The sequence below is a fragment of the Peromyscus eremicus genome, chromosome 10 (assembly GCF_949786415.1).
Source record: "Peromyscus eremicus chromosome 10, PerEre_H2_v1, whole genome shotgun sequence".
In the NCBI taxonomy this organism is placed as follows: domain Eukaryota; kingdom Metazoa; phylum Chordata; class Mammalia; order Rodentia; family Cricetidae; genus Peromyscus; species Peromyscus eremicus.
Window position 1 is genome coordinate 32849701 of NC_081426.1, and position 24950 is coordinate 32874650.

The 24950-nt window shown below is 48.1% G+C and overlaps 1 protein-coding gene across 3 annotated transcripts in view; it reads right to left on the minus strand.

Moving 5' to 3' along the window:
- The window catches only part of Slc2a9 (solute carrier family 2 member 9), a 153949-nt gene that overhangs the window by 97943 nt on the left and 31056 nt on the right, over positions 1–24950 (minus strand). For all 3 annotated transcript variants that reach the window (XM_059275800.1, XM_059275801.1, XM_059275803.1), the window contains 2 exons: positions 13005–13165; positions 2923–3047 (listed from right to left, as the gene is read on the minus strand). In XM_059275800.1, coding sequence (XP_059131783.1) covers positions 2923–3047; positions 13005–13165 — 286 coding nt within the window. The remainder of the gene's footprint in view (positions 1–2922; positions 3048–13004; positions 13166–24950) is intronic.

Sequence of the window (24950 nt, forward strand, 5' to 3'; positions counted from 1 at the left end):
GGATTTGTGTCTTTCCGAAACATGTTCAGTCTCTATCCTCAATTACCTATGGGTCTGACATTACCTGGCGATAGGATCTTTACCAAAATCATTATGCCCAGATGGATGATATGTAAAAATATTACTTTAAACTCATAAATTATTTCTGGAACTTTCCATATTTTTAACAACAGAAACCATGGAGCTTCTGCTTGTAGCTGGCATGGCTTGTGTCCTGGGGAACCCCTACTGTGGCTGATGGGGAACTGTACCACAGAGGATGTGGGCAGCTCTGGGAAGGTCATGCTTGGGCCATGTCTAGTTCAATCTCCCACCAACACAAAATCCCTATTTTAAATTCTTTGATCTATGTGAATTTGTCTCTAACGTCATATTGAGTCATGTTTATTTCTATATAAAAAGTAGTATGTTGATGTTTCTCCAAATCCCCTAGGGGAAAAAAAAATCAAAGATGTCCTACATTTCTAATCTAATTCCAATGCTCTGTGAGAAGCTGAGTGAACAGCGTCTTATTAATAGATCATATTACTTCTAGGATGTTCAGGATTATCATGTGGCTTTTAATTCTTTGTTTTGTTTTGAAGCACAGTCTCAGATAGTCCAGGCTGGCCTTGAACTCAGTATGCAGTGGAGCATGCCAAGGATGACCTTGAACTTCTGCTCTTCCTGCTTCCATCTCCCATGTGACCTATGCCACCCTGCCTGGTTTTGTATGGTGCTGGGCTGGGCTTCATGAATGCTGGGCAAGCACTCCACCCCCTGAGCCCTGGATTTAAAGTCTTTATTACGAGCACACAGCTGACCTAGCCCATGCCTGGTAGTTTTCCTGTCTTCCCATACAACTCTCTTACCTTAAATGCCCTCACTCTGCTCTCTCTGCTCTGAGTGTTTGGTGAGAATAAATGGCATGAAGTCTCTGGGGCTTGGCACAGCTTCAGGAGGCTGTGTTCCAGAAGTCAGGGTGTGTTTTAAAAGTTCCCTTATTTTTCCTTGTCTTTTGCTTCTTTCTGAATAGCTCACAGAAGAGGGGCCTAGAAGGCATTTATTTCGAGTCTGTGGCTGTGAAGGAGTCACATCTGCGAACGCGGAAATCCACAAAGCAACAAGTACAGCATGAGTCTGTGAGGCAGGCGAAGAAAGCCAGGGGGAAAGCAGCTGACTAAATATAAAAACCTCCACAGAGAGTCTGGCAGAGGTCTCATCGGGGAGGCTGTCAAGCAGCCTTCTTCTGTCTTGGTTCTAATCCTGGATCTGCCCCTTACAAGGTTAGAATTAAACACACAGCAGCAGCACTCAGGACGAGAATATCCCCCACCATGCCTGGGGTGGATGCAGGCGGACTTGGATCCTGCTAGATGGAGTATTTTACGCAAAGGATAATTCTGGCATCATCTAACCAGGGCAGCCTTGCTATCTGGTCCCTCTATGTGACAGCAGAAGACTCAGACAGTGAGGAAGGCTGCAGTACTTGTCCCCATGGCAGACACATCCCCAGCTGGATATCTGTCTGCTCCTACCATGGGCCTTCCCTTGGCCAAAGTGACTGTGGCTGATGTACTGTACAGTATTTGCATGTTAAGACCTCTTCCTCCTGCTGGACTCTGGGGCCCGTGGAATTACATGAGAAGAAACCTCAGATACTCTGTTGGGTGAGACCCCTCTATTCATGGATTCTACCTCAAACTGAGCAAGAGAACCCAAAATGAGCTGACAGCGTTAAGAGTACACAACACAGGCAGGTGGGATGGCTCATCAGGTAGAGGTGATTGCCACCAAGCCTGATGACCTGAGTTCGATTCCCAGAAGCTACATGGTGGAGAGTGAGAATCTAATCTTGTAAGCCATCCTCTGGCTTCAACATATACACAGTGGCAAAATTGATAAAAGTAATTTTAAAACATTGAGAGTGTAAAACACTTTGAGCTGACTGGTAACACTGAAATTACAGATCTGCAAGTTTAGGGCAAAAGCAGTTTGCTTTGACAATTTGAATCTGTAAATCTCATTCCCTTGGCAGAATCTAGCCATTCTTCCCTTCCTGCCCCGCCACACAGTCTTGCTCAAGTCACACAGGCTGTCCCTGGTTCTCCTGACCCTACTCCTGGACCCACCTTCAGACCCAAGCACCCAAGGGGTAGCATTGAGTCATACAACAATTCGTGCCCCTCCCCTCTCGGCCCTTTCTGGCTTCTGCTCATACTCAGCACAAACACTTAGTCCTAACTGTGGGCTGCGCCATCTGGTCCTGGTTCCGTCCTCAGCTCCCGCACTCCCCTCCTTACCGAGCTCCAGCCTCCCTGGCCCCTTACTCATCCTCAGAAATGCCAATCACCTTCCACCTCAGGACCACAGCACTATCCTTTCTACTGAAATTCTGATTCCTCAGATTTTTACTCGGTTCTCAATCTCTGTTCATTCTGGTCAAAGAAAAAAAACAAAAACAAAAACAAAAACAAAAAAAAACAACAACAAAAAACAACTCCTTGCTAGCCTTCCGCCCTGCCCTGTTTGCTTCCTTCCGAGGACTTGTGCATCATTAGATGCCTTCTGCCCCCAATGGCAGCATTCTCTCCAGCATATAGAACAACAGAGGAATGAGCAGCTAGAAGCTCAGGATCCTTGGACAAGCTCACAGCTTACCACCCAGAGTGTGGATTTTATAAAGTAGGCAGCAGACACAATGTAAACCACCCGGGGCTTTGGCAGTGACTCAGCTCTGCCTTGCCTGGTTTTCTCAGGTTGGATGCTACAACACTGTATAGAGAGGCATTTAGTGCACCCCCTCTCCGACTGCCCCACTTTCTGTGGGGTTCCAGTATCTCAGTCTCTTCCAAGTCTATCTCAGCTCCAAGCACCTCTCTCCACTCCAGACAAGCCCTGGGAGTGTTACAGCTCTCCTCCCCGGTTGGGGTCAAGTCTCACCTCCATCCACACCCATGATGAACCGTCCCACAATGAGCAATTCAAAGGTTCCTGCCCGCAGTGAGCAGGCCATCAGCAACGCTGCAGAAACTGCAAATCCATTATTGACCAGCAACGTGTACTTCCTGGAAGGAAAAATGGCTTGATGAGGAAAAGGCACTATGAGGCATATCAGTGTCTTGTCCATCCCCCAAAACAGAGAGGCTAGTTCCTTCAGAAGGTCAGTAGAATGAGATTCCAACAGTGGAACGAGCATGGGTCACCCCCACTCTTCTGTGTGACCTTGAGTGACCTTGAGCCTGCCATCCACTCCCTGTCTCCCGGTTCACAATGGCGTAGACAGAGGGCACTGCCAACTCAAAAGCTATGGATTCCTTGTGGAAGGGTTTTATTTCCTCACTTCTGAGTTTTATTTAGCATTTATCAAGATAAGGTGTAAGTCACAAAGCAGGAGCCGGGCTAAGCAGTAAAACAGAAACCACTCAGTATTTGAGTGGAAAGATGTTAGCATGGGAGTTGGATAACCGTGTTAGAAAAGTGATTTATGTAAAGACTCTCTGAAAAGGGGGGCTAGTGTCTTAGAGGCTCGGGAGGGGATCCCTGAAGAGCTGGCTCAGAGTGGTACTGCTCACTGGTACCCCATCTCTGATGGGCACTTAGTCTGCTTCTCGGGATTGGACAAAAGCTGGAAACTAGAATCAGTAGCCAAGGGAAGTCAGGCAAACAAAAACAGGCCTGGAGTGTGTTGTCCAGAACAGCTGGACAGCCAGTGTGGCATCCTACTGTTCTAGCTGGCGGACTTGACCCTCTGTTTCCCTTCCTTCCTTCCTTCCCTCCCTCCCTCCTTCCCTCACTTTCTCCCTCTCCCTCAGTAAAAACAATCATATTTCTTAATACTCTATAGGCACCTTAGATCTAATGAACTACAGTTTTTGATGTAAAGCTGGGTTGGAACCATCAACCAGAGCCAGACAGATTCCCCTGGCAGTAATTACGTTTACTGCTGTGTGTCAGGACGGCTGCCTGTTTCAGGAATGGGTCCCTAAGCTCCCACAGTTGAGATTCATGCCTCACTTGGGGGGTGGGGCTGGATTCTGCAGTGGCTCTGTCTTTGAGGAGTGAGGAGGCTGTGTTTTCTTTTCCTCGCCTGCAGAACCAACCCAGCAGCTCCCATGGATTCAAGCCTTGCTGTGTGACAGGCTCTGATCTAAGCCCTGGCGTGACTAGTCACATGCTTAGGTCATACAAAGTTAACCAGGACCCTGATGAGTTAGAGACTTGCTGTAAGTCAGGAGGCTAGGAAATTAAAGAAAAAATAAAGAAAAAAAATCAAAGTTTAGGAAGCAGCCTCCCCTCACCCCTCCCCAACAGCAAAAACAGCAAACCACTAAGTCAATTAAGAAGCATTGCAATGTTTTGTAAATTATGAAACACCAAGGGTTTTCAAAGGAGATTTAGCATTCCCTTTAGCAGTAAGTTTTCTTGAGCTCCAGGACAACCGTCTCTGTGACTTCTGCCTCATCCCAGCATTTGAGCAAAGTTCCTCCCTTTCTGCATCCTTCCTGGATGGTCTCACAGTTGCTGGCTTCTGCATCTGTGGCAATGGTACCAAGATACTCACACCAGCATGCCACAGCAGCAGATGGTTGGAACGGCCCAAGTGTTCACTAACAACAAACTAAGCTGTAGTCCGCTCACGCAGGCGCCGTGCCAACATTAAATCAGAAGTAGCTCTCTATGCTCTGAGGTGGGAAGAGGTTTAAGAGAGAAATAAAAAGGCCAAAGTGCAGAATTTGCTGTAAACCATGTAGTGATCCGTGTGGAAAAAGAAGTGTGACTCTGTACGTGTATGAGTGTGAGCATGTGTGTATTCTCTCTCTGTGTGTGTGTGTGTGTGTGTGTGTGTGTGTGTGTGTGTGTGTGTGTGAGGCAGGACACCAACCGTGTAGCACTGGGTGTCTCCAGAAAGGACTGAGGGACTGGAGGTCACAAGTGGAAAGGGAACCCTGAACTTTGTGTCCCTTCTGTCCTTTAGAAATCAAAGCCACACGGATGTGTTCATTAGCCAGAAATGATGTGACTTTATTTTTTAAGTCTAATTTAAAGGGACCTTATTATAGAAAACCAGTTATGTCAGTGATATATCAAGATGGCTAAATAGGATTAGCGGATGTGTAGTGTATATGGGGTGGATATGCTAGATGAAGGGACAGTCCGTGAAGGTCGGAGTAGGACAGCATGAGATTCATTTCTCTATTCAGAACAGCAATTAATCTAAAACTGATCAACTCTTTGCTTCTGGAATTTTCTACTTACTGTTTCCCAATACAGTCGACTTCAAGTAACTGTAATATAGGAAAGTGAAATCCCAGATAACAGAGGCTAGTGTGTATAAGCAGGACAGTGCCTGCCATTTGCCTGCTTCTTCTCCATCCTCCTCCTTTCTCTGCCTTGCTGTAGGCTTGGTACGAGAGGCCTCCCAAGGGAGGGTGGAGAAGGACAGTGACAGGGTCCCCCATCACACTCTCTCTGCTCGAATTACTGAGTGTGCATCTTCCCTAGGGACCCAGTTGTGGTCCCAGCAACTGTGCCCTGCAGTATGTGGCCCTGGCCTTTGGACGCCAGTAAGACTGCCCCTCCATTTCGACTTTCCATCCCAGAGATGGGAGATGCTTGACTGTAAAAGGGGAAAAGAAATATTTCTTGCAAGCACATTTCTCTCCTTGTAACTTCCACGTATGGTCCCTGTCTTAACCCTTCAGGCCTCACAGGTCCAGCCCTATTGGTGGAATCTTATGAGAAAGGCTTGTCAAAGGTGATAAAAGGGAGGAAAGCTGAGGCCAGACACAGTGTTCTCAGATCTGTCATTGCATGGACAGAGAAATAAAAAGCCTGATTAGAAGAAGTTAAACTTCAGCTCACTCACAGACACCCCTCCATGACATCGCTACCATTAAGGTGGATGTTTGCGCTAGAGGATGTGAGAGAGAAAGCTGTAGAGCACCTCTTCTGTGAGTGGCCCTCAAGCCTGCAGCTCCTCAGGTTCACCAATAGCGCTTACACATAGTCACTGGACCTGTGATGACAGTGGTGTGTGCTCAGGAATGTGCAGTTAGCCAATGACATTGTAGGTGACATGCAGAGTGCTGAGTGTGAGCTAAGTGTCTCTGGTACCCCCTGCTGATAACCCTTTCAGCCACAGTGGCTCATACAGAGATGCTGCCAAGCCACCCTTTCAAAGCCTGTGTGATGTGTGGCTATCAAGATGGTGCTGCCTAACAAACCCGAGATTCACTATGCAACAGGAACTGTCCTAAACACTGTGTAAGTTGTCTTACGAGTTAGAGCATTCTTTTAAGTGTGTGGTCTTTTATTTGTGTTTATGCCTGCGCATCACATGACCAGAAGAGGGCACCAGATCCTCTGGAACTGGAGTTATATACAGTTGCGAGACACCATGTGGATGCTGGGACTTGGTCTCAGGTTCTCTGGAAGAGCAGGGAATGATCTTAACCACTGAGCCCTCTGTCCAGATTCCAGTTAGATAATCTTGAGGAAAAAGACCTGCAAGTACCTTAGTCAAGGCCACACTACTGAATGGAGATCTAGCACTTTAGGGACCATGATCCAATATGCCTGCAAGGGTAGCTGCCATAGTTACTCATAGACATCTATTCTTTCAACAAACATCCATTCATTCAACACAGAACTGAGTGTTGAGCACCAGTCTAGATTATGGCTTAGGGGACAAACACGGTGACATCTTTATTCTTACATCTGCCCAATAAGCAATATAAAACGTGGCATGCTGGTGTTGACCAATGCTGTCAAGACAGCTGAAGCAAAGAAGGGGATGTAATTTTGCACAGAGAGGACCAGGAGCGTGTGCTCGGGAAGATGACATGAGCAAAGATGTGAAGGAGGGATGGATGGCTAGCCAGCAACAGCCAGACATCACTGAGGTCAGTATGGCTGGAGACAGTGGAGGACCAGGGAGGCAGCAGCAGAAAGTGGGCAGGTAGAGAGGAGTGACAGAGGTGTCCCTGAGGAGTGTGCTGGGACCAGGAGGTGTGAGTTTCTACCCCTGGGGAGGGAGGTAGCCACAGATGACAAAGAAAGGATTGACTGGGCCTGACTTCTAACAAGACTGCTCTTCTGAGCTGTTCATGGCCAGGAGGGGGCAGAGTGAAGCCAGGAGGTCCCTGAGAGAGCTATCACAGGAGTGTGAGCCAGTGCAGCTCAGGTGAAGAGCTAGGGAGAGGCCGAGATGTCTTCTGAGGTTCTAGCCTGAACCTTCGCACCATCCCCTGTGGTGTCTTCGGTGCCTTGCAGGAAATGTTAGTCACATCTGAGTCAGACAGGAAGCATTTGCAAACAGGGATGCACCCCCTTTAGCAACTTCATCATATTAAATCTTCCTTCCCAAAATAACCCCAGCCTGACAGCCTCCCAGAGAGGATGGAAACCTTATTCGCAAATAATTCTCAAAGCGGACTCCCTGGGGCTCAGAGACAGACTTTAATCATCGCGTTTCCATTTTCTCCCAAGGATGAACACAGCAACACAAACAAGGGGCATCAGCTTTGAGAGCAGAATCCAAGGTCCCCAGGACTCCACCCACGGTGCCTGATTCACTGCTGGAAGCTTCTTCAATAGTGTCTGGTCTCCCCTGTGTGACCCAGAAGGTCACTAGCTCTCTGGCAGAGAGGAAAAGTGATGGGGTGGTGGGGAGGCTGGGCAGTAGGTGCTTGAGAAAGTTTCAGTGGGAGGAGACTTGATCTGGATAAAGGAAGGCCGGGGGAAGCCTGAGAGCTGCCTTCTTCAGGTTCAGCCTTTACAGGATCAGGATTTGAGGGTGGAAGACACAGGGCTTACTATTTTGGTTTGCCTTTTTAAACACTTGTCGGTGCGCCCTAGTGAATGGAGAAGGGGTGTGTGTGTGTGTGTGTGTGTGTGTGTGTGTGTGTGTGTGTGTGTGTGTGTGTGTGTCGGCTGCCTCCCCATGCCTTCTAGCAACTTTTAAGCCATATTAGGCCTGAATGCCACGATGGTACCTTGCTCCACATCAGTCATGTTCTGCATCCTTTCCTACTTCCCTGGCTTGAATTCTTCTGTTCTTCATTTCTATTCATGTGTTTGAGAGAGCTCAGTGGTTAAAGGTTACCCTAGCAAACGTACTTCTGCTGCGCTCAGCATGGCTGAGCATGTTGAAGAGCTCATCTGAACGCAGTAGTACCAACCTCCATCACTTCCCACTGTCCACCCCTCCCCAGTGCCCTAGGCTGGGGTTACGGGAGGGCAGCCACCACTCCAAGCCTTATATGTGGGTTCCGGGGAATCTGAACTCAGGTTCTTGTGCCAGCATGGCAGGTGCTTTACCAACTAAGCCTTCTCCCCAGCCCAGCACCTGGCACTTTTAAGGTCATTATTAAGAAAGGGATCACAATGCTGGTCTATGCTGACCCTCCGTGGAGAGATTGACAGGAGGAAGGTAGGGCTGAGGGGTGAAGGAAAGAGATCAATTGGGTTTCCTTACGATATTCTATGAGATGGCTGGTTCAACATTAGTTATGTGTGCCAACAAATTCCCTTTGGGGTTTAGGCCAACTTGATTTGTGCTCCGTGACAGGCATTCAAAGACGTTCCTGAGTGACGTGAGACCCCATGTAAATTTCTGTAAATTGCATCACACCCAGCCCTCATAGCTGCTCTCTGGGGTAGGTCTGCTTATTCACACTGCACAGAATTTCACCTTGGGAGTCCAGCTGCCTCTTCCTGAACCTGTCACTCATCCTCAGCACTTACAGGGACCATGAGGGCTTGCAGATGAAATTTCAATGGACCTCTCTCTCCCGGTGGCAGCCGTGGACCCCAGGAGTTGTGCTTTTCTTGTCCACAGGCCCACGTGTGTTCATATAGTGCCCCACCCATCCTGACAGTGCCCAGACATGTGGGCTGCACAGAGGTTTTTATTTTTTTTAAAGATTTATTTATTTTATGTATATGAGTGCTCTATCTGCATGTACATCTTTATGCCAGAAGAGGGCATCAGATCCCACTAGAGATGGTTGTAAGCCACCACCTGGTTGCTGGGCCGAACTCAGGACCTCTGGAAGAGCAGCCAGTGCTCTTAACCCCTGAGCCATCTCTCCAGTCCCTAGCTAGATGTTCATGCACAGACTGTCTGAGACCTGATCCAGGATTTCAAAGCCGCTGTGGGTTTGTTTGTTTCTTGTTTGTAAAAACAAGGTAAACTATTTCCAGAGGTAAGAACCAGATTCAATGACATGATCCATGAGGACACTTCTAGCACAGTTTAAAACACACACACATGCACAGGAAAGAACACACACACACACACATACACACACACACACACACACACACACACACACAAAATGCTGCTTCATCAAGCACTTATGATCCGACAGCGGTGCTCACAGCTCACGTGCCTATGGGACCATGACGGCTGACTCTAGCTGATTGCATCTACTTGAATCTCTGTGGTAGCTCTCACACCTGCCATTACTTTCTTTTTCATGCTGCCGTGAACCAGGTTAGGTTAGAGAGTTCACGTAATTCACAGACACCTCGTGAGTCACCAGCATCAAAGAGCCCAGAGCTGAAGCTGAGCCTGTGGCCGTGTCTGTGAACACAGGCTGTCTTGTGTGGTGAGGGAAAGAGGGGTCTGTGGCTGCGGCAGAGGACAGCGATGACTCTAAACAAAGGGCTGTGGTTCCACCAGAATTCTCTATGGTCTGAATTCTCTCAGCTGGAGGCTCCTGAGGAGGAGGAAACCCTATCCCTGGGGCCTGCCTAAGCTGATTGGCCCATCTCCAGAGACTGTTCCTGGCTGTTCAAACTTTCCTATCTCCACTGTTCTCTGAACATACGAGATGTTTGTGGCCCAGCCACAGCTCCCACCGACTCCCTACGACTGTCTGGTTTACCAGTAGCCAGTTCCCGCCGCCACTGATGGAATTACCAGTATCCAGTCCCAACTTGAGCAGAGAACCAAGTCTACTGAACTTCTCTCCTAATCACACACTGGGACACCCTTGAAGGCCCACCAGGCTGTTGCTGCTGTCCCTCAACCCCTCACCACGATCTGGGCTTCTTCTTCCTCCCTGACAACCCCAGGAGCAATTTCACATAACTCAAGGTTTGGTCAATTGGACCTGAATCTACATTTCAGACCAGCCCCACTCTTTGCAGTGTAAATGAGCCATTGAGCCTCACAGGGCATCAGATTCACTACTTGTGAAGTAGGGAAACTCAGGGTGGATTTCTAAGCAGCCCACCTGTGGTACATAGAGCACCAATCTCTAGAAGAAAGTTAAGAAGTGGTAGCTTGCCGGGCTGTGGTGGCGCACGCCTTTAATCCCAGCACTCAGGAAGGCAGAGCCAGGTGGATCTCTGTGAGTTCGAGGCCAGCCTGGGCTACCAAGTGAGTTCCAGGAAAGGCGCAAAGCTACACAGAGAAACCCTGTCTCGAAAAACCAAAAAAAAAAGAAGTGGTAGCCTTCTCTTCGACTTTGCTCCTTCTCTTCCCAACAGCTATTTGAGCTGAACTTCAATTTAGCCTTGATTGCCAGAATAAGAAAAAGGAGCTGGCAGTGGCTGGAGGCTTAGTGAGCAGCATCCTTTCATCTGGTCTCAGCAACAGCACTCCCACGGCCCCACTGAGCTCAGATGAGGATTACTCAATTGCTTAGAAGTTCAAGGTGTTTAAGATGTTTACAAACACATTTTACCTCTTGCTTTCTTTCTGCTTCACAGCTGCCAGGCTGTTGAAGGTCATAAAGCTAACTGCCAATCATCTCACTCTCTGTGTGAGAAAAGCACAGGCTAGAAGGTGAGGTGACAGAATCTTGAGTTCCATAGTTGGTGACTGAGGGCCCCGGCTGGCTGAGCCTTGAAATTTGGCCCCCAATCCCAGAGCACCTTCCTCTATTCCACTGCTTGGGTGCAGAGCCTCCTTAAGGGACAGCCTTGAGGCAGGAGAGCCCAGCAAGGTGGGTAGACATCACAGTCCACAGAGCCTGGGTGACTGTGACAATCTGGAATAAGACAGGAGGGCTGTGGACAGGTCTGGCATGCAACAGCACCACGGGGTCCCTGGCCAGTGGTGTCATCTGGGTGCGACTTCACTGTGTGCCTATGGCTCAGCAGTCACAGACTTCATAGTACTGTTGCCAGCGGAGCCCCTACCCAAGATCCACTTGAACTGGGAAAAGATGGTGGGATTGGGCCATTGTGTGCTGCTCTCGGCGTTAGCTCAGCCACATGTGAGCTGGCTGAGTCTACACAGCACCCTGACCTCTCTGACCTCCCATTCCCCATCCATAGATCCACCAAAACAGAGCAGATGAAACAAGAGAGTATGTGAGGATTCCTGGAACATTGGAGGACCCCAAAGGACATCCTTCACTGCCTTAGGCAATGGCTACGCTTTCCTAGTCCTGAGAGCCCAGTAGTTAGTGCTCTAGCTCTGGTGTTTTCCTTGTCCCAAAGAAAACACCAGAACTTCCCCTAGCTCACTGGGCAGCATATACCTTCAGAGGCACTGCATGGATGTCTCCAACAAGGCCTTCAGGGATTCTTGCTGCAACATCAGTATTCTAATGAGTTCTTTGTTGGAGACATCAGGCAGGGTGAGAAGAATGGGTGGGACCTTTCTTAGTGGTGTTTCTGTAACCCCAGAGTCTGAGAGATTTTCTAGGGCTTGATGAATCCTCTCTCTAGTATGTGTGAACTCAAAATAGAGGGTTATTGAGCAGTCATTCTGTGTGTATTGAAGGTAATCATAGACACATGGTGTCTGGTCACTGGGATCCTTTCCGCGGTGTTCTCCCTCCATGCCTTTTCCCTAGCACTTCTAACATTGCCTCAGTGGGAGTCATCAGCCTGCATTTTAAATCAATTAGATGACTTGGCCAAGGTCATCCAGCTAGTAGTGGGAGACTCATGATTCAAGTTCAGACATGAAACTTGCAGAGACTGTCTTGCCCACACACATCTCATCAGCCCAAAGAGGCTGTTGTTAGCAGAAAGGAGACAGAGAAGACACTGGGCTATGTATGGGTGGAGTCTGATAAATAGCACTGCCCTAAGAAGGATTCATGTCATAAATAAATTAGAGAAGAGGCAAACAAAGCAAAGTGGGTCTGATTGGAGAAGGCCTGGGTGGGAACTTAAACTGGTGTGTGTGTGTGTGTGTGTGTGTGTGTGTGTGTGTGTGTGTGTGTTGTACATGGGTACACTGTTGTGTGACTGCATGTGGAAGTTAGAGTTATTGTTCAGGCACCTTCCATCATCTTTGAAACAGGTCTGTCTTTGGCCTGGAGCTTCACCAAGTCAACTAGAAGTCAACTAGCTTCCAGGAGCCCTCCCATCTCAGCCTCAGAATCTTGCCATCCCTGGGATTATAAGGATGTGCCACTGTGCCTGACTTCTTACATGGATTTGCAGAATCTGAACTCAGGTGATAATATTCAGGGGGTAAGTGCTACCTGACTGGGCCATCTCCCCAGCTCTAAACTTGGAGTTTTCGATACTTAATTTACTGCAGCCTTATTGGTGATGGAAACAACCTGAAATTCCCCAAGTGTGCATCTGTCATATAGTGGAAGACATCCTGAATAGCTGGTAGTCTTACAAGGATGATCACCCTGTGCCTCTGTGGAACAATCTCTACGGCTGGGTGTTCTCCAGTTTTCCAGACCTAGACCATTTCCTTTCCTACTCTATTCGACTTCTTGGACGACATCAACCAGGCACCTTGGTTTCCCGCAGCAGATTGGAGGGTGGGAGAATAGAGGCATAGGGCATTTCTTCCCTGCTCCCCTCACTTGGGTTCTGCACAGCCCAGGCACTCCACAGTTTCAGCCTCGTTCGTCACTGTATCACCCAATCTTCCTGGACACTGACACTCTCTGTCTTCCCTCTGCCCTTTAGGCAGTAAAGCCTCTACAGTTAAACTGTGTGGAACCCAGTTGCCTGCCAGGACACCGACAATGATGCAGACACCTTATAATTGTTATAGACGGGACCCCCCAAACAGAAACAATGCCCGTACTGACCTCCCAAGAAACTTTCCGATGATCTTCACCATCAGTGTCCCCACCAGGCCACCAATTGCGAATATGGACACAGTCACAGACCAGAGCAGGGTCAAGGTATCCGGGTCTATGGGACGTCCATGTCTTCTGTACCAGGTTTCATTGTAAAAGGCCTTGATATACTGGAAGCAAACAAGAGGAATTATTTCCTTCTGGTCTGCCTCCACTGGAAGCAAACAAAAGAGGGTCATTACAGGGTACTTTCATCATGCTTGACACCTTGCAGAACTCCACACTTGAGCTTGCCGGGTTCTTCTAATAAATATGAGGAATGGTCCTTACTTTTATCTCCCTTTGCAGGAAGGGAAACTGAGGCTCAGAGAGACAGCAGGACTTGTTTGGAGAGTGTGAAGCCCAGGAGTCAAACAGATCTGGACGTAAGCTCTGGCTTTACTACATGGTGGCATCAACTTTGACGTGTGCTAAACGTGCACACTTCTAACAGAAGTAACACCTTTCGATAGTGCAGCTACATTTCAGAAAAGACAGCAAGCATGAAAGAAAAATGTTCACTTGAATTGAATCAAAAGTCAAGTCTCTTGTACTTCAAAAGACACCATGAAAAAATGAAGAAAGGGACCCAGTGGGGTGACTTAGTGGATAAAGGTGCTTGCCACCAAGCCTGAGGACTTGAGTTTGGTCCCTGAGATCTACACAGTAAAAAGAGAGAACTGGGTCCCTCAAATTGTCCCTGACCTCCACACATGTACCATAGTATATACCCACATACAAATAAATAAATAATGCAATTAAAAATATTTTTAAATGAAGACACACCATAGACTGAGTGAACATATTTGTAATGCATATAGCTACAAAGGAAAAGTACCCACAATACATAAAGAACTCTAAAATGTCCTTTAGAAGACAAGAGAGATGGCTCAGCAGCTAAGAACACTTGTTACTCTTCCAGTGGACCCAAGTTCAATACCCAGCATCCACATGGCAGCTCACAACCATCTCTAACTCCAATTCCAAGGAATCTGATGCCTTCTTCTGGCCTCAGCAGGTACTGCATGCTGTGGTTCACAGATATATATGTAGACAAAACACCCATACACATAAACATATTTTTAAAAAAATTTAAAAAGTGTAAGAGCCATCCTTGCCCCCTCCCCCCACCAGCTGCAACACTCAGGAGAGCAGGCCCTGCACCCCACCAGGGCAGCACAACAGATCTAACCCTGTCAGTGAAGGTGTGGGTGAGTAAGCCCCATAATTGTGAGCACGGGATAGCTTGTCCCCATTACCCATCTGGCAGACCACCCCTATAACTGCCCAGGCCCAGACCCAGGGTTATGATTTGGCCTGCCCCAACATCCACCCCACTTATGATCTGCTGGGGCACATGAAGGGACCTGACCCACAGACGCAAAGCTACAGGATCTCCTTAACACAGGGTGCCAGCAGGATATAAAGCAAGCATCCTAGTGGGGGCCCAGCATCGAACATGTAGTGGAGGCCAGGCACCTTGCACCAGACCAATGACTCTTTGCAATGAACACTTGCAAGTAGAGACGTACGGACAAAGAGGTATATGGCATGACTCGTTGGGTGGCACTGTAGCTTCCATGACGAGAGTTTTAATTCCTTCTCTTTAAAAAAATTTTCTCATTTTATTTTCTTCATTTATTTCTCTTTAATTTTGTTTTATTGGGGGGGTGCAGGGGCAGAAGGAGGGTATGAAGGGATGGGGAATGAGTGGGATCAAGATACATGATGTGAAAAACACATACAATAAATTTTTAAGAACTAAAAAAGAAGACAAATATAATTAAAAATGATCAAGAGACCTGAACAGACACTAAATGATATGCACATGTCCAATTAGACAGCCACAGACTCAATATCATTAGTCAAAGAGACATGCAAATAAACCCACAATGAGATCTATCTAGACACCCACTCATCATCATCATCATCATCATCATCATCATCATCATCACTGCTGCTGCATTTGGGGCACAGACTGGGTGGGTCTAATGTGCAACAGACTGGGGTCATGGCGCTCTGCTATCCAAGGAAGTTCATCTCCCCAGCACATTCATAGTCATACATTGCAGCTAATATGGACCCACAAAACCTCAGCACGGCTAACGTATGTCATTACAGGAAAAGCTAGGGTTTGACTCCCACAGACTGAGCACCATGCTTGTGATTTAGGCAGCTTATTCACCTGCAGGATGGAAAAATGACATTGACCTCCAGGGGCTGATGTGAGGGACAAATAAGAACACAAAGCTGTGTCCAGTACTGGAATGGAGCTCATGCAATCCCCACTTAGAAAAGATGCTTTTAAAGACCAGCTCAGCAGATCTACTTCTAGAAAATTCCATTGCACAACTTTCCCACCGGCCCTAGGATACATGTACTCAGATGTCCATGGTGACATTGTTCGTAATAACCCCAAACAAGAAACAACCCAGATGCTCATGGCAGAACAGATAAACACATTACAGAACAGTCATAACGGGAAACACTACAGCTACAAACGCGAATGAACTATAGCTCCTTGCAGAGAGGGACTCTGACACCATAACATCCATCCAAGGAAGTGACGGAAATCACGCAAGGGCTCCGTGTCCAACGGTCAGAGAAGCATAACTGAGTGTCTGCTGGTGGAATTCCACACAGGCGACAAACTGAAGAAAAGCTTTCAATGCCAGGCCAAGTGGCTGTCACGGGAGATGCTGTGAGACATGACTGCTCCATCAGGACCTTCGATTCATCACTACCCAGTTGGAGGCAACATAAATTCTAGACTTACAAGCAGCCTTTATCCTGTGGGTGAACACATGCATGAGAAACATATTTGTGTTTTATATATTCTTTTGTGGGTATAGATATATATGTAGTCCCTTTAAAACTTAAAAAAAGAAAATGGAGAAATGTTCCAGGAGGAGGGTATAGACTGAGGGGCTGGAGTAAGGTACTTGACACACAGCATGCAGACCTGCATCCTGTCCCCGAAATCCATATTTAAGAAAGAAATCTGGCACAGTGGCACATGTTTGTGATCCCGGCACTGTGGGACAAAGACAAGTGGATCCAGCCTAACCAGCCAATCTACTGAGTCGGCATGCCCTAAGCCAAAGAGAGACCTTGTCTCAAAACAAACAAGACCAAATGGACAGCTCCTGAGAAATACCTGACAAAGCTGTTGACCTCTGGCTTCCACACCCATCTATACACACGTTTGTGCATGTTCACATAGATGTGCACCCATGCATGTGCACACACACATATCCACCCACAAAATCGAGACTGCAAGTTGGGAAAAGGCTTGGGTGTTCAAAGAAGGAGAGAATCAGTGGTGTCAGAATGAGACAAGAGACAGGCAGGCAGAGGTGGAAGGGTCCTGATCATGAGTGTGGCTTCCTTGCAGTTTACTCTGGGCAGAATGGATTTCGGAGCAAGGGGTAGGCATGGTGTGTTTGCATTTTTGCAGGATCTCTCGGGCTACAAGGTGGAAATGGGGTAGAAGGGAGGTAGAAAGGAAACTGGGAGCCTCATTGAGAGAGGTACTGGGACCTGTGCAGCCTTCCAAACACCATGGAGGCCTGGGCAGACATGGGTGAATTTGAGACAGACCAGGGAGTAGAGTGGACAGGACTTGCTGGCTGACAGCCTGCAGGTTTGGAGAGGGAGGATATTGAAGAATGTGAAAGAGAAACAGAAGACCCCCAGGTTTCATGTATAAAGGTTCTGAAGGCTAGGGAAGAAGCATGGAGGGGAGGCATCCTTTCTGTGGGAGGTATTAATCTTCTTTTCATTCCCTCTGTTCCCCAGATTTACAACCTGTTTGCTCATGTCATGGAGCAAGGCTAGAACACATTGTCATCAAGTGGAGCAAGTCCTATTGATGATGAAGTTTCCACACCTTTATACACAGGACATCGATTTGCCATCACCCATTGATTCATCCGACAAGCATGTGCTGAACATCGGGCCCTGGGCTGGACATGGAGATCAACCAAATCTAATCCCAAATCTCAAAGAAATAGCAGCCCAACAGAGCTGACAACAAACTGCATCACTTAAGGATGCTCTTGGCTGTAACTAACAGGAAACCTCGGCTCAAAGTGGCTAAACCACAAGGCTATTTAACTAAATGGTAACTCACAGCAGTGGTGAGCCCAGAGAATGGGTGATCTAGTGGCTCCGGAAATCAGTCAGAATGAAGGAGCTTCCTGATGCTTCACTCTGCCTTCCATAGTCTGTCCTCATCCCAAGGCTTCATCCTCTCACAACCATAGGATGCTACTCACGGCAATTCTGTCCATGTGCTTTGCCATTTGGGTATAGCCAGAGAAAGCAATTCTGGGCACTGGTTGATGACTCTCTACTGGAAAGAACAGACTAGATCCTTCCTTCCCATCCTTCAATAGGAGCCAACCCTGCCAACGCACTGATCTTAGAGTTCTGGACTACAGAGCTGTGAGTTCATGCAGCTCTGTTGTTCAAGTCTATGGTACATGTAATAGCAGTCTTAGCAAAACCACACTGTCTCCAAGGATTCCCCACTCCCTTCTTTCAACCAGTCTAAACCACCACCTGCTCACCAGGGCTGCCACAGTGCTAAACCTTGATCCCTCACCAAATGGCCATGAGCATCCTCTCCGAAGGAATACATCTCTATCAGTGGCTATGTGTCAAACATTAACTGCTGAGTCCTATGAAGTCTCTGCACATACTAATCTCCTTCCTATTTGGGGACAGGACTCAGCTTTCTCACAAGGCCGCTTACCACTTTGGAGGCTGAGAATGTCACACACCCTTTTCCAGTATCCCCCGTAGCTAGGGAGTGAACATGTGGATAAGACTCAGCCAACCTGATGACTGGACTTCAAATGTCATACAGATGGGAATGTGGCAGCTTCCCAAAGCAGCTGTTGGGTGGTGACCTGTGCTGGGGAAGTCTGAGGAAGACGCCTGAGGACCAGCTCTGAGTGTGGATTTGGGGCCTGATCCTGGGTGTAGAACTCTGAGCCTGGCTCAACTCGTTATTCTTCAATCATGCGAAATTATTGGTGTAGCTTATACTATGGAAACCACCAAATGATACCTTGTCTCATTTTTTACCTCAGACAAATCTGGTGATAGATTCCTTCATGTAAAAATGAGACTTGGACCGATGGGCAGTGGTGGTGCATGCCTTTAATCCCAGCACTCGGGAGGCAGAGGCAGGCGGATCTCTGTGAGTTCGAGGCCAGCCTGGTCTACAGAGTGAGATCCAGGAAAGGCACAAAGCTACACAGAGAAACCCTGTCTCAAAAAAAAACAAAAAAAAGAACAAAAAACAAAAAAAACCAAACAAACAAATAAACAACAAAACCAACCAACCAAACAAACAAACAAATGAGACTTTAAGTGGTAGAGGCTGTGGAAGGGTGTCAGGCTTTCGTGAGCTAGGGGACATTTGTGCTGGAACTGTTGCCTTTAGGGCTCAAATGAGTTACTCCTGTACACACACTGTTGAACATGTGTGTTGAACCATGGGGGGGAGGGGGGGCAAAAGTGACACAGCTAAGTCCACTAGTACAATTGTAGATTTAAAAAGAAAGGCCAGGGGCTGGAGAGATGCCTCAGTGGATGAGAGCTCTTGCTGCTCTTCCAGAAAACCAGAGTTCAGTCCCAAGCCACCTGTAACTCTAGCTCCGGATAAACCAATACCTTCTACTGACCCCAACACACATGAGCATACACTCGCGCACATGTACACATAAATAAAAACGATTTTTTAAATGACTAAATAAAAACTTGAAATCAACATCAGTCAAGCCTTCGTATAGGCTAAACTCTGTCGGGTCCTCCGAGTACAATGTAAACAAGGAGCACTGTGTACAGGAGCCGGGGTGAGAGCAGCTGAGTCACAGGGAAGGAAGGGCTCCAGGAAGTGAGGGTTACAGGACATGCCAGGACCACAGCGATTATAAACAGGGGCCGGGCCTCTCCCTGCGGAGAAGCTTGCCAAAGTAATGGATGTGCAGAAATTCTCAGGCACTGTTCCTGCCCCAAATAGGCAGGACCTTAACACATGGAGGAGGCTGTTCTTGCTTCTGACATTGGCCCCTATTACAAGCCTGCACTGATTCAAGTGGTGAAACTCACTCACAAGGAGTGTAGCCAGTGCCTACGCTGGAGAGCCTGCCTCTTAGCACCCCCCTGGCAGCAATGCTCAGCGTCTGGGAATTCCTGGGAGAGAACTAATTAATAGGCATGGACTTGGAGGAAACAGTCCCTTACCCACTGAGTTCCACTACACCTGGAAGCCTGATGGGAGACGGGAGGGCAAGCGACCACTAACTCCCATGTGCCTCTTTGGGAGCCTGCAGAGATCTCTTGCTTTCATGTTGGAAAAATCACAGAGCAGGAGCCTCTATAGAAAGCTCTAGAAACTAGAAGACCTGTTAGGGACAGTCTGCGTTCCCTACAACACGCAGCTCACAGGGTCCCCGATAGCCCTCCAAAGTGCTGCCTGTGGTGACTAGTTTGTCCTCCTGCTAGCAAAGCCAGCAATGGCCCAGAAGACAGTCTGTGGTCGCTAGAACCAGGTGATGAAACCGCTTCTAACTTATCACACACACATGCACTGAATTTGGGATCCCTGGGCTGCTATCTGTCAGCGTAACCCTGCAGTGTGTGACAGAACAGGAGGCTGTGTTTTAAAGTGGCCTTTTGCTTTGTGTCAGATAGCCATGAGGAACTGCAATAATAAACAACCATGAAGCAGGCGCCCCTTCATGGGACCATGGACTCTTCTGAGATCTGGAAGCCTGCCCTCATCACCTCCGCCCACAGCCCTATGGAGGGGCGGCAGTTTGGTAATCTTTCAGAGCAGGTGAGGAATTGGGTTCAGAACAGTAAAACCCTCACCCAAGCTCACAGCACAGGCGTGTGCTGTCATCAGGAATGAAGCCTGGGCAGCGGCCTCAGACACAAATCTTAATCACTACTTTATTCCAAATCTTTTTTTAAAAAAAAATTTTATTCATTTTTGAAAATTTGATTTATTTATACAATGTGTTTTGCTCATATTCATCCACCTCTACCTCCCTCCTAACACCTCTGGGGCCCCCCACCCCATTACCCTCCCAGTCTCATGCCTTTCTTTTTGAAAATTTAGTTCTAAAGATTTTGTTTTAAATGTGTCTGAGTGGTTTTGCCTGCACATATGTCTGTGTACCACGTGTGTGCTGTGCCCACAGAGGAAGAAAACATTGGAGCGTCTGGAACTGGAGTGACAGATGGTTGGGAGCTATCATGCGGGAGCTGAGAACCTAAGGATCTCTCTGTGAGGGTAATAAGTGCTCTTAACTGGTGAGCCATCTCTCCAGCCCCTCACGTAGGCTGTCCAGTCAGTGAGCACTAAGGATGCTCTTGTCTCCTCCTCCCCAGCCCCGGGATGACAAGCAGGAAGGACGGTACAGGAATTTTATATAGGTGCCAGGTACAGAACTCAGGCCCTCATACTGTGGCAAGCACTTTACCCACTGAGTCATCCAATCCATGGAGGCCTGATTTCAACCCTTTTCTTTAAATTAATTTTCTTATTTTTATTTTTATGCACATTGGTGTTTTGCCTAGATGTATGTCTATGTGAGGATGTTGGATCCCCTGAAAATGTAGTTACAGACAGTTGTGAGCCACCACGTGGGTGCTGGGAATTGAACCCGGGTCCTCTGGAAGAGCAGTCAGTGCTGTTAACCACTGGGCCATCTCTCCTGCCCCCTGATTTCAACTGTTTATGTGGAAGACAGAGAAACGATTCTACCAGCACCTCTGTTGCATGCTGCCTAGCTTTATGCTGAGAAGATACACAGAATGCATGCTGACTGGCCGCTGAGCAGGAAGCATTTATGTCCACATTAGCTATTCCAGAAAGTTCATTTCAACATGAGCAAGACAGAATTTGGAAGAACCACAGAGCCTGCTAGACCTTGCCAGGTTGGCATTTGTTATTTTCTGCTGCCTCTCAAAGTCATGTGACTCTAGTCCTTGCACCTGGGTGAGGCTGTAGGAGCACTTCCTCCCCAAGGAGTGTGAGCAGAAGTGGCTTTGTGAACATCTGCATTCACACAGGCCACTGCGCTCACTGCCTTTCCCTGTCAGCTGGCCACCCCCCAGGAAAGCATCAGGGGGCTCAAAGGCCACTGAGAATGGTGGGGCCACAGGCTTTATGGAGCAGAACCCCATGATCACCTGCCTTTGATAGTGACATGAGTTTTGAAAAGAACGTCCACGGTGTTGAGCTTATTGTGACAGCAGCTGAGTTTCCAAAGCACAATCCACCTGATTCCAAAGCCCAAGGTGTGACCACTCACAGTGACGTGAGGCTTCAAGGGAGCAAGATTTGGGCCATAGCATGAGGGCTAATAGGAGTGGAGATAAGGACCTTTACCTAACACTTCTTTCTAACGCTTTTGGGGAAACTGTCAGCTCCCATTTGAAGAAAACATTCTGCAACTCAAGATAGTCTTCAGGTCACTGTGGTAGTGAGACTGTAGGCCGACTCTGCAGCATCCTCATCTTGTATTCCATGCTTTGTTTTTCATTGACCCTACATCCAAGAAGCCTACTCTTACATCTTTTTCCTTACCTTGAGAACCAGATCTGCACCTGCCTCCAAGAATAAGCTCCTGTCCTTCTATCTCCAGATAGTTCAAGAGCCAGTGAAGACAAGTCTACCAGGACAACATGAACACAAAATGCTGTGACTATAGAATCCAGTCACATGACCTAGATCAGAGAACTCAAAAATGCAGGCAGGCTGGGTCCAAGCTGGACAACTTTGGACAGAGGGAACAAAATACCCAAGGAGCATAAGCCGGACATAACATGGACATAGAGAAGCTGCACACGGCCTGATGGGGCTGAAGTGTGGCCCAGCTCAGGAGAAAGGCTGTAGGGCAAGGCAGGGGCTGGCTATGACTGCCTTTCCCCACGTGCTGTCAGTGTGCACTTGGTCCTACAGCTCCCAGGGGGTCTGTGTGTGGGTCAGCAGCTGTGGTTTGTTACCTGGGTGTTCGCTGTAGGTAAAGCTTGAAGGTTCTTCCAAGGTTTAGAGCGGATGAAGTCAGGGTGGTGAGGAAGCTTCTGCATTTGGTACTAGATGGTGAGCTGATAGGACTTAAGAAGGAACCCCATAATGAGTGCTAACTAGGGTTTAAACTGCAAAGAAATGCCTAAGAGGCAGCATGGGTAAAGGGAAAGAGACTGAATGCAGAGCAGTCAATGACCACCTTGACTCCAAGACTTGCTCGCACCTTTGAGTCCTTTTGTGACCTTTAGGGCAGCCTGACGCAGCTCAAGTTCTGCGTCTCTGGGCAGTGTTCTTGGGGCCAGGGACCTTGGTATCTGTTTTGTTCCTTTGGCATCTTTGCCACTTACCTGCTGGGTGACTGAACGAGTTACTTAACCTCTCTGAACCTCAGTTCCTGCAACTAATGTCACTGCCCCTTCCAGGATTTACTGTGAGGACTTATAGGAAGAGAATAAACAGCCCAGTCCTGGGTCGTTAGAGTCCCACAACAGAATCCAGGCAGAGATGTAGCTGGTGGTGAAGGACTCAGTACCATTATATTTCTGTGTCTGTAAAATAAGGCAGGTCTAGACACATTTGCTTCCTAGGCCCAAGAATCTATAAATAATTCACCATTACCTCCCATAAAAACCCAAGGACCATGCTTTGGCAATAAATTGGACTCTGCAATTTCCTTCTTCCAAAGGATGGCAGGAAATGCCAGGCAATGGAAGGCAAATTACCTTGCAGCCCAGTTGGGTTTGTGACATTAGCACCGCTAGATTCATCAAGACCCTGGCAAGCAGTCATCCGCAGCGACTCTCAGGGGGGCCATAAATATATACAGAAATAGAACACTCTGCGGGTGGTCCAGAGGGCTTACGTGTTGCCTACCAGAGCCAGACGTACCTGAGGGGCTTCTAAAGAGTCAGCACCAGCAAACACCGGCAGAAGGAGGGAATGGATATAGATGCCCTTACCAAGGCTCCTTGATCTATGTGCCACACAATCCCCATGGGGTCACCTCATGTCACCTGGCTCCCTACACTGAATTGGTACACAATAGGTGCTCTCTACATCTTAATGGCATCCCCTGTAAGCAGAAATACGGTTTCTAGATTTGTCTGAATTTCTTCACATTCTCAGAGTCTCTCCCTCCAGGTTCCCCTCCCCCCATCTGCCTGGGTCGGCTGTCCTACCTCTCTGATGGTAGTAGCCACTGCCCCATCCCCATCCTACTGAGCAAGGACTCCCTCCAGCCATGATGACACTGTGCTCTTTACCCCACTGGGGCAACAACGGCATTTTTCCAGGGGCTCTTAATGACAAGAAAGCTCTGAATCAAAGATAAAGGCTTCCCAGCTCCAGCAAGCTGAGACTCCAGGGGGCAGAGCAGGGGAGGTGGTAGTGGGGCTCCACTTTCTAAAACAACCAAGGAGGCCCCTTCTGCCAGTCAGTAACCCTACCAGTTCCGATCAAAACCAAACCACACCCGGTGGAGACTCAATGCTCCCGATTTAAATATCACAGCAGCATCTTAGAGACAAATTAGAAGTGACAGGCCCGGTTTAGAGATGTGCAGTGCAGTGTAAAAAAAAACCCCATGATGGAGACTTCCCAGTGTGTGGAAGGATGCTCATTATATAAACAAGACGCTGATGGAGGTGTGGGTGTGGGTGTGGGGGGGGGGCGGTGAACCACAAGAAATAGCCTCTGTGTTAACATGTCGAAGAGCAGGTTTACATGAAGCCTTGTCGGGGCCTCTGGGAAGAGCCCAGGCTTTGGCTGTTGGGATGATGGAACAGGCTGCCTTGAGCAGCTGTTCACTCTCCCCTTCATTAGTACCATGGGGTTGTTACCCTGGCATGGTCCTGACTCATGATTCATGCCAGGGGTTCGGTTGTTAAATCTCTGGCTCTTTTCCTAAGTCTGTTGCTTTTACAACTGCCAAACAAGACCACGTGAAAGCAGGAAAGAGAGTGGAAAGCGGAGCAGGAGGGGGGGGAGGGGGGGAGTCTCGGGTTCAGAGATGCCCATTCTATCAGCCTGCCAGCTGTTTCTGGCACAGTGACACCTTATCTCACAAAAACAAACATCCACAGCTAATTGAGCATCTCTGCTTGCACTCCCGTTTGTCTAGACGGCAGTCCTTCTTGGAGGCTCTTCCTGGGGGCTACCCCAGAGGTCATTCTGTCCAGTTCTGCTCTTCGTGGCTCAGGGCAGTGTAGGACAAGAGGGGCGGGGGTCCTACTGACATCGACACTCTACCCAGGTCTGCCACAGCCCTGCCTGCCCAATGACGGAAACTCATTCCAGCTACCCGAGAGCCTCATGTGGAGCTCAGACAGCTTACGGCAGCTGCAATGTCTCCATCCAGCCCTCCCTGGCCTCTTGAGTGCAGGCACGGGGAGACCACATGAACCAAGGCATATCTCCCTCTGCAGCTCTGGCCATCACAGACTCCTCCAGCAGTACTCACAAACCCAGCGCCCCTAAGAGCTACACTCTCCTCCTTAACAGCATAGCTTAAACAGTATGAATCTGAGGCCGATTGCCATGGGCCAGAGCATCATCTCTTGCCTGTCTGCATGACTTCTTGAGAAGCTAGGTCATGTTCAAAGATGTCTGATTAGCATGTAAATTAGTCTCGGATTCTGCAGCCTTCTACAAGGGCATCCAAATGCTTTTGGCAGACATGTAGATAGGTTGATGGGTAGATGATAGACAGAAAGACAGGTGATGATAGGGATGGTTACTGGAAACAAACAAACAAACAACAAACAAGGCCTTGGCACTCACTAATAGTCTGGCAATAAAATGAAATTCTGGGAACTTAACATCACAGGAAGACTTCAGTCCAAGTCGGGCCATGGTGGCACACACCT